This window comes from Phyllostomus discolor, chromosome 12 (genome assembly GCF_004126475.2).
Source record: "Phyllostomus discolor isolate MPI-MPIP mPhyDis1 chromosome 12, mPhyDis1.pri.v3, whole genome shotgun sequence".
NCBI classification, from domain to species: domain Eukaryota; kingdom Metazoa; phylum Chordata; class Mammalia; order Chiroptera; family Phyllostomidae; genus Phyllostomus; species Phyllostomus discolor.
In genome coordinates this window covers 22550698-22565486 of record NC_040914.2, presented here as the reverse complement: position 1 = coordinate 22565486, position 14789 = coordinate 22550698, and the positions used below count along the sequence as shown (strand labels likewise).

General features: G+C 48.1%; 1 protein-coding gene and 1 pseudogene across 1 annotated transcript; both read left to right on the top strand.

Annotated features, from left to right (window-relative positions):
* Positions 1 to 1117: 1117 nt before the first annotated feature.
* Positions 1118 to 3506, top strand: LOC114510632 (annotated as a pseudogene).
* A 7233-nt stretch (positions 3507 to 10739) lies between these two features.
* On the top strand, positions 10740 to 13628 carry LOC114511133 (sialic acid-binding Ig-like lectin 5). The gene is made up of 8 exons (XM_036012889.1): positions 10740 to 10776; positions 10851 to 11225; positions 11446 to 11724; positions 11973 to 12020; positions 12247 to 12501; positions 12586 to 12870; positions 13335 to 13452; positions 13589 to 13628. The coding sequence occupies exons 1-8, from the start codon at positions 10740 to 10742 to the stop codon at positions 13626 to 13628; spliced, it is 1437 nt and encodes a 478-aa protein (XP_035868782.1).
* The last annotated feature ends 1161 nt before the right edge of the window (positions 13629 to 14789 follow it).

Genomic DNA, 14789 nt, shown 5'->3' with positions numbered 1-14789 from the left:
TTATTCATTTATTCATTTATTTATGTATTTATTTATAGACAGAAACTAAACCAATTATCATATTCCAGGGTATCATTTTGCATATGGATATTAATGTCACTTTCAAGAGTTACACTCTTAATGCAAAAGCATAAATAAAAGAACTAAAAACAGTTATATAAGAACTGAATTAATACCATCTTTGTATAATGCACATCCTTATTTTCCTCTCAAAAATTTTGGCAAAACAATGTTCCTTATACCTAGCAAAATATGGCAGTTTAAGACACTTTCAATGACCCAAGTTGTTACAGGGAATATCTGACCTGTTTTATATCATCGTCATGTTTGAGAAAATGTTTATCAAGTTTCTATCTTTCATAAAGAGCAGTAGGACTGCAGGTTATTTCCACACATCTCTGGAGCCCTTGGTGGGTCTTTGAATATGGACCAAGCTGCTGAGGGGCACTGGGGATGGAGCTCCCTGAACTTCAAGGCTGAAAATGTGCTGCTGTGCTGAGGACCAGAGTCTGAGGTCCCCTGGAATGGGGTGAGATCTCCCTGCCCACATCCCACTTTGAGGGCAGCTGTGTGCTTTCACTGTGCCCTCACACCCTTTGACCTTTCTACACACCCTTTGACCATGGAAGACCATCACTTGTGCATCTCATGTTCCTGAAGTTTCTCAGAGCAAAGGGCTCTAATGCTCAACTTTCCTCTGGGTTCAACCCTCCACAGCAGTTTGGGTCTAAATTCCTTCTACTTTTACCAACACTTGGGGTATAAAGCAAATTTAAAATCATCCCAGAACATTCAATTGGTTTCAGCTGGAAAGTGTGTCTCCTGAGCCACCAGGAGCAGCTCTCACTGGAATGGACACCTGGGTGACCTCTCTCTCGACTTCAACATCAACTGCAAGGTGATCACATTGAGATTCACACCTGGAGGAGCCTCTCGACATCTGGAGACCATGGTAGATCCATCTTCAGGGTCAGGCTGGGGGAGGTGAGACAGGATATTTTCGCAGCCCTCATCACACCCCCCACAGCCTATGGAGCACAACTTCCCCTCCAGGCCTGGCCACAGCTCTGTCACCCATGGTTTCCTGTTGGGGTATCATTGGCCTCACCTCACAGCTGGGCATTTTCCTCCCTGACACAGGGACCTGTACATTCTCTGCTCTGTGAGAAGCAAACATGCTGCTCCTACTGCTGCTGCCCCTGCTGTGGGGAGGTGTGAGGGCCTGGGAAGGGGATGGACACAAGAGGAGGGGTTGGGGCCAATGCTGAGTGTCTGTGTCCTCCCAGAGTGCCAGCAGCAGCAGCAGCAGCAGCAACCAGGCTATGGTATCAAACTGCAGGAATCTGTGAGTGTGTAGGAGGGTGGATGCACCAACAGCACTGCTTTTTCCCCTCCACTTGGATATCATCCTATCCCTCTACTAAAATCTACATCCACTGGTATCAGAGTCAGTACCACCCACATAACCTTGAACTTGTGGCCACAAATGACCCAAATAAACAAGTGAACAGAGAAACTAAGAGCAGATTCTTCCTCATGGATCCCAGTGCCAACAACTGTTCCCTGAGCATCAGAGACGCCAGGAAGAGTGACAAAGGAACCTACATTTTCCAAATGGAGAGAGAATATCCTGTGAGATATACTTACCAAGAAAAGAAGCTGGCTTTGCAGGTGACAGGTGTGGTAGGGGCCCACGAGAGGATGCAGAGAAATGGGACCCATCTCAGAATGGCAACAGGACCCTGGGACACTACTTGATCCCAGCCTTGGGCCTAGGGTGTTGGAAGAGACACAGGACCTGGGGTGACCTCAGGCCCTGTAGCATGGGTCCCAGGAAGGGTCACATTCTGCCTCCTCATTGCAGCCCCAGGTTCAAGGTGCCTCCCTCTCTCCTCCTCAGACCTGACACAGAAACCTGACATCCACATCTGGTGGCTTCTGGAGTCTTGCCACCCCACACAGCTGAGCTGCAGCCTTCCAGAGTCCTGTAAAGGGGGAAGTCCTCTCATCTTCTCATGGGTGGGGGATGCTCTTGACTCTCTGAATCCCAAGATCTTTCACTCCTCAGTGCTCATCTTCACTCCAAAGCCCACAGACTATGGCACCACAGTCATCTGTTTGGTGACACTTGCAGGACCCAGAGTGACCACACAGAAAACCATTCAGTTCAATGTCTCCTGTGAGTGTTGGAGGGACAGCTGGTGTCCTGGCAGCAGAGGGACTGGTGAACCTGATTGTTTGTGTCTTTCTGTGTATTCTGTGTGTGTGTACAGTAGGCTGACTAAAAGGAGGAAACTTATTTACACATCTGAGTGTAGAAGGGGAGTGGGCCAGAACACAGCTATGCCACCATTCTGGTTCCCACTGCCCCTCCTTGGGTTGGGGTGGCTCCCATCTACTCCTCCCCTCTAAAGCAGGAACATACCTTTCTACCCTAGATTCCCCAATGGACCGCACCATAGCCATGCCTTACAGAAATGTCACAGGTAGGAAAGAACCTCCCTCTCTGGGGCTGGGATGTGTGCCTGGGGCCACCATGGAGCTGAGGGGGAATCAGAGTGAGTGGGATCAGATATGGGAGAGGCAAGGATGATAATCATCACCCTCCCTCCCTCACCTCTTGTGCCATAGGTGCCTATCTCTGTGTTGTTCATTCTCTCTGTTTCGTTCTTTCTCTTCTCTCTCTCTCTCTCTGTCTTTCTCCCTCTCTCCACTTCTGTTCTCAAACCCCTCAATGGTCTTCAGTACACCTCATCCCTTTGGATCCAGGAGGGCAAGGCTCTGTGGCTGCTTGGTATGGCTGACAGCAAGCCCCCTGCAGTGCTGAGCTGGGCTTGGAGGGGTCAGACCCTGAGTCCCTCCCAGCCCTCAGCATCTGGGTCCCTGGAGCTGCCCCACGTAGGGATTAAAGTGGCAGGGATCCTACTTGGCTCAGCACCTGCTTGGTTCCCAGCATATTTCCATCAGCCTGTCTGTGCCAAGTGAGTTGCAAGACAGGTGCTTGGGCAGGCAGTTAGGTCAGGTGTTGGGGCTGTGAATAGGACTGAGACCTGGGGTTACAGTTTCACTCCTTCTGCTCTTTCCCAGGAAGCCCCCCTTCCTGCATGTGTGTGGTTAAGGAGCAGCAGGGGTCCTGGCCCCTGGTCCTAACTCTGATCAGAGGGGCCCTCTTGGGGGCTGGCTTCCTCCTCACCTATGGTCTCACATGGCTCTACTACACCAGGTGAGCAGCTTTGTTACTCCACAGGGAGAGTCAGTGATTGGGCCCAAGTTCCAGGTGGGGCTGAGTGGTCCCACCTGCCTGGAGTAAGAAGTAAAATGGCTGAGTCCCTGAGCTGAAACCTGTGTTGGCCATGCATGTGTGAAGGCCCCTGGAGAAAGAGGCTGAAATCCTGAATAACCCTCCCTGACCCTCCCTTCTTGTGAGGACGGCACTGAGGTGAGACGTGGAGTCCAGAGGGACGGTCGTGGGACATCAATGTCACCTTCTCTCTGGGAACTCCTGAATCACCTGTCTCAATTGTACCCTTGGGGTTTTAATTTGTGTACGTGACTGAGTGACAAGAAGGGTCAATGCCAGTGAAAGATTTTTATTCCTTTAATTTTCTGAGACGAGGTTCCGTCTGGCCAGGCAGAGTCTGAGAGAAAGCACCAGGCTCCCTCAGAGAGCAGACAGAAGTGTGGGGGCAGACTAGCTAGAGCCTTTGTTGGGGATTCCTTGGGAAATGCAAGGCAGGACAGGGTAAGTAATTTCAGATCAGCTAGTATGAACAAGTCAAGGGGGTTTGTTCCTGGGGGTTAGTCGCTATTTCTCTGCTCCCAGGTCCTGGATGATTGAGGGCAGGTTGAGGTGATTGGAAATATGGGCCTGGATTGGGTGGTTTACCTCTAAAAGGCTGTTCCTGGTGGAGTCCTTTCTTGTCTCTGAGAATTGTCCAGTCCTGGGTGGGGCTACTCCTTTTTGTTAGCAAAATCTTTAAGATACAGAAAATAAGTAAGTGATACATACTCATTGTCCACCCTTGTGCTGCCTGTGTCTCTCCCATTTGAGGTGTCCTCTCTTTCTCCCCACCCTTCCTCCTCTGTCTCCATCTCCAGGCCCAGCAAAGGGATGAACTTGGGGCCTTACCCTCTTATTGCCCAGAAGTTATCTGTTAACACCTGGGTTTATTGTGTTCCAAATGGCCTCATCCAAGTAGACATCCGTGTGTGGTAGAGTCAGGAGCACAGGTCTTCCTTTCAATTCATTGACACTGGCCTTGTAATGATTTCTGTTTAATTATAAATAAAAATTGTTAAGTACAACATAAAAATTGACTTTACTATTTGGTGCCTGTGTGCATTTCTTCAGCCCAGTGGAGGGGTTCTGAAAATGACCGTGGTTAAGCTCACGGCTCTGGGGCAAACCTGTAATGAATGTTGGCAATGAATCTGTTCCTCTTCTCTAGTGGGTCTCCCAGACTCTATATCCAAAATATACTACACCAAACACAGGTCAATTTTAGCTCCTGAAGGACCACCGAGTCCGTGCTGACTCCCTGAAGAAGTAGTACCTCACCAATGTCAAGAGGAGGAAACCAGGAACCAGGAGGTACTTGTTTCCTGTGGGGAGGGTCTCCTGTGAGATTATTCCAGAATATAAAAATGCAGGTTGCACTGTATCCTGCAGAGGGTGGTGTTGGCCTTGATTTTCCATCCCAGAGTTGAATGACACAGACCCTTGCTGAGAAGTTGAACTAAAGAGACACTCCGTGGGATAGTCACTGGAATGCAAGGTGCTGCATAGGGAATGTAGACAATAACAACATAATAACTATGTATAGTGGGAGGTGGGTACTGGAAATATGGAGGGAAATTACTTTCTTAAAGTATATGATTCTGGCGGTGGCTGGTGTGGCTCAGTTATTTGGAGCATTGTCCCATAACTGAAAGGTTGTGGGTTTGATCCTTGGTAAGGGCATGTGTGGAAGGCAGCTGATTGATGTACAGATAATTTTTGTCATTAGTTTCTATTACAAAGAATTCACACACACACACAATCACACACACACACTCCCATCTCTAGAAAATTCCGTGGCCCTTGTTGAATGAGTTAGTGCTGGCTCCTTTCCTCCAGTTCACTGCTATGGGTTGTGCCTCATGCTGAGTTGGGTCAGTCTGGCCTCCTCTCTGCCCTGAGGCCCACCTTGCCTGGTGGCAGGTTATGGGGAAATGTCCTCTCCTGCCCTTTGGTTCATCCTTGTGGCTGTGGTCACAACTTCTTCTCCTCTCCCATCCCATTTGTCCCTCACAACTGACCCACAGGACAGAGGATGGGCCAGGGAGGTGAGGCTGTGTTGGGGCCATGTCTGCCATCCCCAGTGTGAGAGGGGCCTCCTGTGTGGGTGGTGTGAAGGCCAGAGAGAACCAGGGCATCAGAGGAGCTGGGTGGTGTCAATCACCACTGTTCTGTGATTTATAATGATGACTGTGTAATGAAGCCTCTATAAAAACTGAAAAGGAAGTGGTTTGGGAGGCTTTAGTCTGGTGAACACCTGTAGGTTCTGGGTGAGATGGCGTCTCAGAGAGGCCATGGAAATACCTCTTACTGCACACCCAGCCCTCTGCATCTTTTCTGTCTCACTGTTTCTGAGTCATATTTGTTGATAATAAATCTGTGACCTAGTGAGTAATATGTGCTCTGAGTTCTGTGAGCCTCTCTGTCAGTTAATAAATCCAAAGGGAGGACATCTTAGGAACCTCTGAATTATAGCTGGTTGGTCAGAAGCACAAGCGACAACCTACTTGAAACTGGCATCTGATGTGGGGTTGGGTTGGCTGATTAAGAACTGAGCCCTTAACCTGTGCAATCTGATGCTGTCTCCAGGTAGGTAGCGTCAGAATTGAGGTGAATTGCCTATTTGTGATGTGGGAGAAACTCCTCACCCCACCCCCACCCCAGTGGAATTGTCTCTGAATACCAGAATAGTTTACAATCGTTGTCTTATAGTAAGTCTTCCGAATCCAGCATGTGTTTTACTTTTATGACTCATCATCCAGCCCCTTACAGCTCACACCCTTACAGCCACCCTTCACGTGGTCACCTGACACAGTGGCCACAGGCTGCCCTGTGGTTCAGCACTGTTCTGGGGTGGATGTGGAGGATGGGATTGCTGGGGTGGTCAAGCCATCCTCAGTTCAGTAGATGAAGCTCGTGTTCTCTGCAGCACTGGTACCAGTTTACATGTCAGCAGCTGTTGCCCCCCACTGTCAGGAATGTGGTGGTTTTCACACTCTTCTATGCTTCTCTGCTTGCAGCCGGTGGAACAGTGTGGTTTGAACGTGCACTTTCCCCCTTGCTCTTGTTGTGAAGCTGCTTTTCATTTGTGTACTGGTTGGTTGTTTGCTCTCTTTTATGGGGTGCACCTGAAGTGAGCCCATTGTTCTGTAGTTTCTTTTTTAAATATATTTTTAGAAATACTTTTCTTATTCTTGAGACTGATACTTTGATGTTTACATGTGTTGTAAAGTTTGTCTCTCCCTTGATGGCTGATATTAGCACTACCTATGGTGTCTTATATAAAAAGTTCTTGATTTTAACATAGCCCAAATTTTCAATATTTCTCTTTATAAATACTGCTACTAATGTCTTGTTCAGGAAAACTTTCCTACCTTCTGTTCATGGAGGCATGCTGCTATATTATCACTTAATGACTCTATTGTCTTGTTTCTTGTAAAAAATAGATTTTTAATCCATCTACACTTGATTTTAGTGCATCGTTGGAGCTCGGGTTGCAATCTTATTTGAGTGCACATACATTTCTAGTTGCTCACATATATTATTGAAAAGTTTATCTTTTGTCAGTCTCTGCATCACCTCCTCTCTCACGCATGATGTTTCCTGTGGTTTTGGTCTATGGTATTGTGCATGCCCTACTCTATTCCAGTGGTCTAGCGGTCCCATCCTGTGTCAGTGCAACTGTGTCTCATTTTCTATAACATTTCAACATGTCTTGGCATCTTCCAGAGGCAGTCTTCATACATTGTTCTTCAGGATTGGCTTGGCTGGGTTTGGAAACATTTACGTCAATATAAATTATCCGATAGAGGTACCAAGTTCCACCAAAGTTAACTGGGAGATTGAGTGACATATTGCTTTAAGTCCTCAGATTAATTAGGGTAGAGTAGGCTTTTATGCAATATGGTTTTCATGTCCAGCAACATGCATATTTTCATGTTTGTTTACAAGCTTTATTTCTTTAAAGCTTGCTAACTTTCTTATTATGCCCCAAATATATCTATATATACTTGTAGATTTTTCTATATATGCAGTCATTCATGAAAAAAGCAGCTTTGTTTTCACTTTTCGTAGCTTACAACTATTGTTTTTTTTATTGTTTTGCTTCTGAAATAGCGATTTTAATATCACTTTAGTAATCAGCATTATCACTGAAGTGTTCATGTTTTACAAAGATATATCAACAGATCTTCACAGAAGAGGACCTATCATCTCAGATACCACTGCCATACATGACATACAGAAATGAGTGCATGTACATGGTGTATAAACGCTGCAAACGTGTTTGCACTAAAACCTGCTGGGTTCTAAGTATTCTTATCCCCAAGTGGTTTTGTGGTGTTCAAACATTTCACTACAGTTTTATCAGAGTGAAATGCACTGGGAGGACAAGTGGATTGTTATCTTCATACTCACATTGATGTTCATGAACATGTATGGTCCCAGTCATGTAGTAGATGTACATGCATATCCTAGGTGGGGCACACTGTTCTGCTTGGGAGAATACATTACATAAACTGTGGGGCAGAAGCTTAATTTGCTTCAGAACTGCCATAGTCGTATGAATTCTTTAACTGACTTGCACATGGAACAGTGATTTTAATACCTCTTTAGCAATCAAACTTATCCCTGAAGTGATCATTATTTCACAAAGATACTTCAACAGATCTTCACAGAACTGAGCTTATTATATTGGAGAGTACTAGCATTCATCACATACGGAAATGAGTGCAGGTACAGGGTGGGCTTATACTTATTGTCACAGCCTTTTTAGACCAGGACCTGATGCTACTGCCTTAGCTGTGATGTTTACTGAAGACATCCCTTATCTCATTAGGGAAATTCATCTTTATTCCCAGTTGTCCATGAGTTTTACCATGAAGGCATTTGAAACCACCCATTGCTCATTGTTTTATCTCTTGAGATTCAATCAGTCAAGGGCAGATCAGGAACACAGAAGCCCCACTATGGATTTCAGCAGCAGGAATTCAATGTGAGGAATCTGTTATGCCAGTGTGGGAGCACACATGGAGCAGAAGTGGAACTCGGTCTGGACAACTTGGACCTTCTAATCACACCCAAGTACCCAGGCTAAGTTATTTAGCATATATATATGTGTGTGTGTTATTGAGATATGATTGACATATGACACTACTGCAGCCTGAAGCCCTAATGATCTGATAAATGTATCTACTGTGATGTGCTCAGCACAATATGTCTTGTTAAATATTCATCACCACATAGTTACACACTTTGTGCTGGTGATGAGAAGTCTCAGTTTTTTTCTCTTAGCTATTATTAAATATACAACATGGTGTTATTAATGATATTATTATAGTTAATGGTATTAAAACCCTCTACTATTAACTGTAGTCACCATGCTATACATTACCTCCTCATGATATAATTATCAAATAACTCAAAGTTTGCACCTTTGACCACCCTCACCCTTTTGACCCACCCCACCCTCTGCCTCTGGCCACCACCAATCTGTCTTCTCTATTTGTGCGTTTGACTTTTTAAAATGTTTTCTCATTTAGGAGAAAGTATATGTATTTTTCTTTCTCTGTCTCATTTATTTCAGTTAGTAAAAAGCCCTCATAGTCCATCCATGTTGCAAATGGCAGGATTTCCATATGTTGTATGACACAAACACCTTCCACTGTGTATATAGCACATTTTCTTCATCCCTTCATTTCTCAATGGACACTGAGGTTGCTCCAACATCTTGGCTACTGTAAATAATGCTGCAAGGAACACAGAGCTGTATAGGTTATCTCAATTTCATGTTTTCACTTTCTCCAAATGAATACCCAGATGTGGAAACACTGGATCTTATGGCAGCTCTATGTTTAATTTTGGGGGAATTGACATAGTGATTTCCATAGCAGCTTCCCCAAACTTACATTCCCAGGCACAGTGCAAAGGTGTCCCTTTCTGTGCATTCTTGCCCACACTCACTCCTTGAGATTTGCTAGACTGCTCAGTGCTGTCAATTGTGGGGGGAACAACCATGGACATCCTATCTCCTTTAGTCCTTTGCTTGCACAAGTCAGTGTTCTTTGCAAAATGTGAGGAGTCTGGGGTAGGTGGGTGATAGTTACCTCTGGTTCACCTGTTCTCTGAGGCAGGAGCTGCCCCAGGTTCTGAGGAGCGTCATATTCATACTAATGTTGAGATCACTGCTTAAAAAAAGCAACATGTGGCACCCATGGATTTTACTAATATGAGAAAATGCTTCACATCAAGTAAGAAAATCTAAAATGCTGAAAACCAAATCATAAGACAATTCTAAACATCAGAGATATTTTCATCAGTAGTGTGGCCTTCCTGTGTGGCCCACATGCAGCACACATGTCCCCCACACTTTTGATGGATGATGCTTCATTGCTTCTTCATAGGAGAATAATTCTGTCATATAGTAGCAAATATTAATATTGTATTAGTAATCACTATTCATGATTAAATACTATTATACACATATTACACAGAGAATAGGAAGAGAATTCAGTATTTCCTTCAGCACCATTGACTGGCACTTCTTTTCTTCCTGTAACAGTTTATAAAACTTGTTTTTCATCACACAACTTGTCACTGGACTGTCAGAACTCTTCACATCATTGTCATATTTGGGAACGTGTTTATCAAGTGTCTTTCTTTTCTAGAAGAGCAGTGGGCTTGCAGGTTATTTTTACATATCCCTGGATCCCTTGTGGGGCTTTGAGAAGGGACCCAGCTCTTGAGGGGCCCTGAGGATCCAGCTTCCTGAGGATTAAGGTGGCAAATTTGGTGCTGTGCTGAGGATCAGCAGTTGGGGTCCCAGACAAAAGGGGTGAGATCTCCCTTCACAAATCCCATATTGAGGGCACCTGTGTATCATCACTGTCCCATAGGGCCCCAGAGCCTAGAAGTCCATCACTTGTGAATCTCATGTCCTCCAAACCCTCAGAGCAAAGTGCTTTAATGCTCAGCTTCCCCCAGGGTTCCACCCTCCACTCGACTTGCATCTAAATTCCTACCTCTCCTACCAGCATTTGATGGTCTAAAGGAAATTTAAAAGTATCCTCTTCCAGAAAGTTGAGTGGTTTCAGCAGGAGGGAGGACCCCCCAGGTCACCAGGAGCAGGTCTGACTGCCATGATCCCTGGGTCACCTCCTTCTTGACTTGAACATCAACTGTAAGGTGATCACTTTCAGATTCACACCTGGATGAGACTCTCAACCTCTGGGGGCCTGGGTATAATATTTGGAGGATCAGCCATTTGGCTGAGGTTGAGAGAAGCTGATTTCCCAGCCTCCACCCAAGTCCCACGGTCTGGGGAGCCTAACTTCCCCTTTCAGGCCTGGCTACAGCTCTGTCACCCACAGCTTCCTGTTGGGGCATCCTCAGCCCTACCCCACAGCTTGGCATTTCCCTCCCTGACACAGGGACCTAGGCCTGCCCTGCACTGTCAGATGCAGTCATGGTGCCCCTGCTGCTGCTGCCTCTGCTGTGGGGTGGTGAGTGGGCAGAAGGGAGGGGAGATGGGTAGGTGGGGGGCAGAGGCTGCAGCTGAGCCTTTGTGTTCCCACAGGGTCCCTGCAGGAGCAGGCAGGCTATGAGCTCGGAGTGCAGCAATTGGTGAGTGTGCAGGAGGGTCTGTGCATCCATGTGCCCTGCTCCTTCTCCTACCCGTTGAGTTCCGGGTCTTCCTCTAGCAAACTCTACACCTACTGGTACCGGCATGGAGACAGCACAACCTCTGCTGTGGCCACAAACAACCTAAATAAACCACTGAAGAGGGAGACCCAGGGCCGATTCCTCCTCGCAGACCCCAAGACCAACAACTGTTCCCTGAGCATCAGAGACATCAGGAGGAGTGACACAGGAACCTATGTCTTCCGAGTGGAGAGAGGAAGAAATGTACAATATACTTACCGAGATAAGAAGCTGACATTGCGGGTGACAGGTATGGCAGTGGCCCAGGAGAGGATGCTGAGATATGGCACCTGGTCTGACAAAAGAAACAGGTCACTGAGATAGTTCCTGATCCAGGCCTTGGGCCCAGGGTGGTCAGAAGAGCCACAGGACCCGGGGTGAGCTCAGGCCCTGAGTCAGGCATCCCTCTCAGGTTCATACTCTAGGTTCCCAACCTCTGGGACCCAAGCACCTTCCTTTCTCCTCCTCAGAACTGACACAGAAGCCAGACATCCTCATTGTGGAGCCGCTGAAGTCCGGGCACCCTACAGAGCTGACCTGCAGCCTGCCAGGGTCCTGCCAAGGGGGAAGAGCTGTCGCCTTCTCCTGGGTGGGGGCTGCTGTTGTCTCTCTGAACCACCAGAAGCTCCACTCCTCGGTGCTCACCTTCACTCCGAGGCCCCAGGACCATGGCACCAACCTCACCTGTCAGGTGAAACACCTATCGTCTTTGGTGACTACAGAGAGAACCATCTGGCTTAATGTCTTCTGTGAGTGTTGGAGGATTGGCTGGTGTCCTAGGGGCAGTGGGACTGGTCTATGCACGTGTGTGTGTGTGTGTGTGTGTGCAGGAGGCTGAGCTTACCTGAGGACACTTGTGAATGAATCTGAGTGCAGGTGGGGAGTGGGCGAGAAGGAGAGCAATTCCACCTTCCCGCTTCCCACCTCCCATCCTTGTTTTGGGGTGACTTCCATTTGCTCTTCCCCTCTGAGGCATGACCTTATCTTTCTGTCCCAGATGCCCCACAGAGCCTCACCATAGGCATGTCCTTCAGAAATGTGACAGGTAGGAAAGAACCTCCCTCTCTGGGGCTCAGACCCAATGCTGGGGCCACCATGGAGCTCAGGGGTATGGGAATCAGAGCCTGAATGGGATCAGATACAGGAGAGGCAAGGCAGAAAATCGTCATCCTCCCTCCCTCACTTTTTTGTGTGGATGCTGATACCTGTGTTCCACACCCTTCTCTCCCTGTTGTCTCTCTCTTCCTATCTCTGCACTTTTCTCCCCAAAGCCCTCAAGATTGTGCGCGATACCTTGATTCCCATCCTGGAGGGGGAGTCTCTGCATCTGCTCTGTGTGTCTGACAGCAACCCCCCTGCACAGCTGAGCTGGTTCCAGGGGTCCCCAGCCCTGAACACTATCCCCATCTCTACAACTGGAATCCTGGAGCTGCCCCAAATAAGGGCTGGGGAAGAAGGAAAGTTCACCTGCCAAGCTCAGCACCTGCTGGGCTCACAAAATATCTCTCTCAGCCTCTCTGTGGTCTGTGAGTGTGGGAAAGCCTGGGCTCAGGACATCTGTGTTCTGGGTGGGGAGAGGCACTGCTGATGCTTTTCCTCACTCCCCACAGACCCCCCATGGCTGCTGGGACCCTCTTGCTCCTGGGAGGACGAGTGTCTCCACTGCAGCTGCTCCTCCCAAGCCCAGCCCGCCCCCTTGCTGCGCTGGCGGCTTGGGGATGTGCTGCTGGAAGGGCAACCAAGCAACGCCTCCTACAAAGTCACCTGCAGTTCTGCCGGGCCCTGGACCAACAGTTCCCTGAGCCTCTCTGCAGGGCTCAGCACCCACTTCAGACTCAACTGCGAGGCAGAGAATGTCCACGGCACCCAGCGCGCCAGTGTCCTGCTGCCGCCAAGTCAGTGGCCTGCTGAAGGAGGGGTTTAGGGAACACAAAAGGGTGAAAGGGAAGATGGAGCTGGGGGAGGGTCCTCCATGGAAAGGGCGATTTGCCAGGAAGGGATCCTCAGTCTCCTGACTGAACTGAAGCTGCAGCCTGTCCTGCAAGGAGGGGGTAAGGCAAGACACTGAGTCCCGTGATTGGGTGGGCTCATGCTGAGCTTGTCCTTCTGAAGAGGGAAATACCCTGAGCCCATCCCAGCCCTCAGTGCCTGGGGTCTTGGAGTTGCCCTACTTAGGGGCTGGAGGCAGAGGGGAGGGCACCTGCAGGGCTCAGCACCTGCTTGGTTCCCTGCATGTTTCCTTCAGCCTCTCTGTGAAGAGTGAATTGGAGGACAGGTGTGGCCAAACATGTCAGGTGTTGGGGCCGTGGCCAGGACTGAGACCAGGGTCAGTACTTTACCACCTTCTCCTCTTCCTCAGGATACTGCCCCAGAGAGCAGCAGGGCTCCTGGCCCCTGGTCCTCACTCTGATCAGAGGGGCCCTCATGGGGGTGGGCTTCCTCCTTACCTATGGCCTCACCTGGCTCTACTACACCAGGTGAGGAAGTCTGTCTCTCCACAGGGAAGATCAGGGATTGGCCCCCAAAGCCAGGTGGGACTGGGGAGTCCCACTTGCCTGGCATTAGAGCTAATGGGTCTGAGTCCCTGAACTGAAATCTGTGTTGGCCCTGCAGGTGTGGGGGCCCCCAGAGAATAAAACCGACACCTGACTGACCCTCCCTTCTTGTGAGGATGGCACTGAGGTGAGACATGGAGTCGAGAGGGGCAGTCGTGGAGCATCAGTGTCACCTCCCTGGGAACTCCTGACTCACCTTCCTCACTTGTACCCTTGGGGTTTTAATTTTTGTAAGTGACTGAGAGATGACAAGGAGAGTCAATGGCAATGAAAGAAGGCTTTTATTCCTCTCATTTCCTGAGAGGAGGCCCCGCCTGCCAGGCAGGGTCCTGGGTGGAAGCACCAGGTTGCCTCAGGGAGCAGATGGAAGTGGGGTACAGAGTAGCCAGAGTCTTATTGGGGTTTCCATAGGAAATGCAAGGCAAGGCAGGGAGAGCATTTAGGATCAGCTAGTATGAAGAAATCAGGGATGTTTATATCTGATGGGGAGGTCTTCATTTCCTTGGTCCCAGGACATGGGTGACTGAGAGCAGGTTGGGGTGATTGGGAATATGGGCTCAGGATTGGATGGTTTGCACCCAATTGGCTGTTCCTGGAAGAGGCTTTTCATGTGTTTGAGAATTGCCTGTCCTGGGTGGATCTGTCTCTCCTTGTTTAGCAGGGTTTTGAAGATTTGAAAGCATCATAAGATACAAAAATGAACCACAAGTGATACACACCCATGACGACCCCTTTGCTGCTGCCTGTGTCTCTCCCATTCTACTTGTCCTCTCTCTCCCCACCCCCTGCTCCTCTTTCTCCATTCATAGGCCCAGGAAGGGAATGAAGTTGGGGCGTTGCCCTCACATTGCCCAGAAGTTACCTGGTTAACACCTGAGTTTTTTGTCTCCAAAATGGCCCCGTCCATGTAGACATCCTTGTGCAGTAGTGTCAGGAGGACAGCTCTTCCTTTCGATTCAAAGACACCTGACCTGCCTTGTAATGATTACTGTTTGAGTATAAATAAAAAATTTTAAGTAATACAACATAAAAATTCACTTTATGATTCTATTTAGTGCCTGTGCACATTTCTTGAGCCCATTCTCAGGATTCTGAGAATGACTGTGGTTAAGCTCATGGCTCTGAGGCAAACCTGTAATGAGTGTTTTCAGTGAATGCCTTCCTCTCCTCTTGTGGGTTTCTCAGGCTCTAGATTCAAAATATACAAAAACTGAATGCAGGTCAGCTTTATTTCCTGAAAGAACACTGAATCTGTGCCA

Coding starts and splice junctions, on each gene's coding strand:
- LOC114511133 (XM_036012889.1), top strand. CDS start 10,740: ATGGTGCCCCTGCTGCTGCTGCCTCTGCTGTGGGGTG. Junction 12,021..12,246: donor GTCCTTCAGAAATGTGACAG/GTAGGAAAGAAC, acceptor TTCTCCCCAAAG/CCCTCAAGATTGTGCGCGAT. Junction 13,453..13,588: donor ACCTGGCTCTACTACACCAG/GTGAGGAAGTCT, acceptor TTGGCCCTGCAG/GTGTGGGGGCCCCCAGAGAA.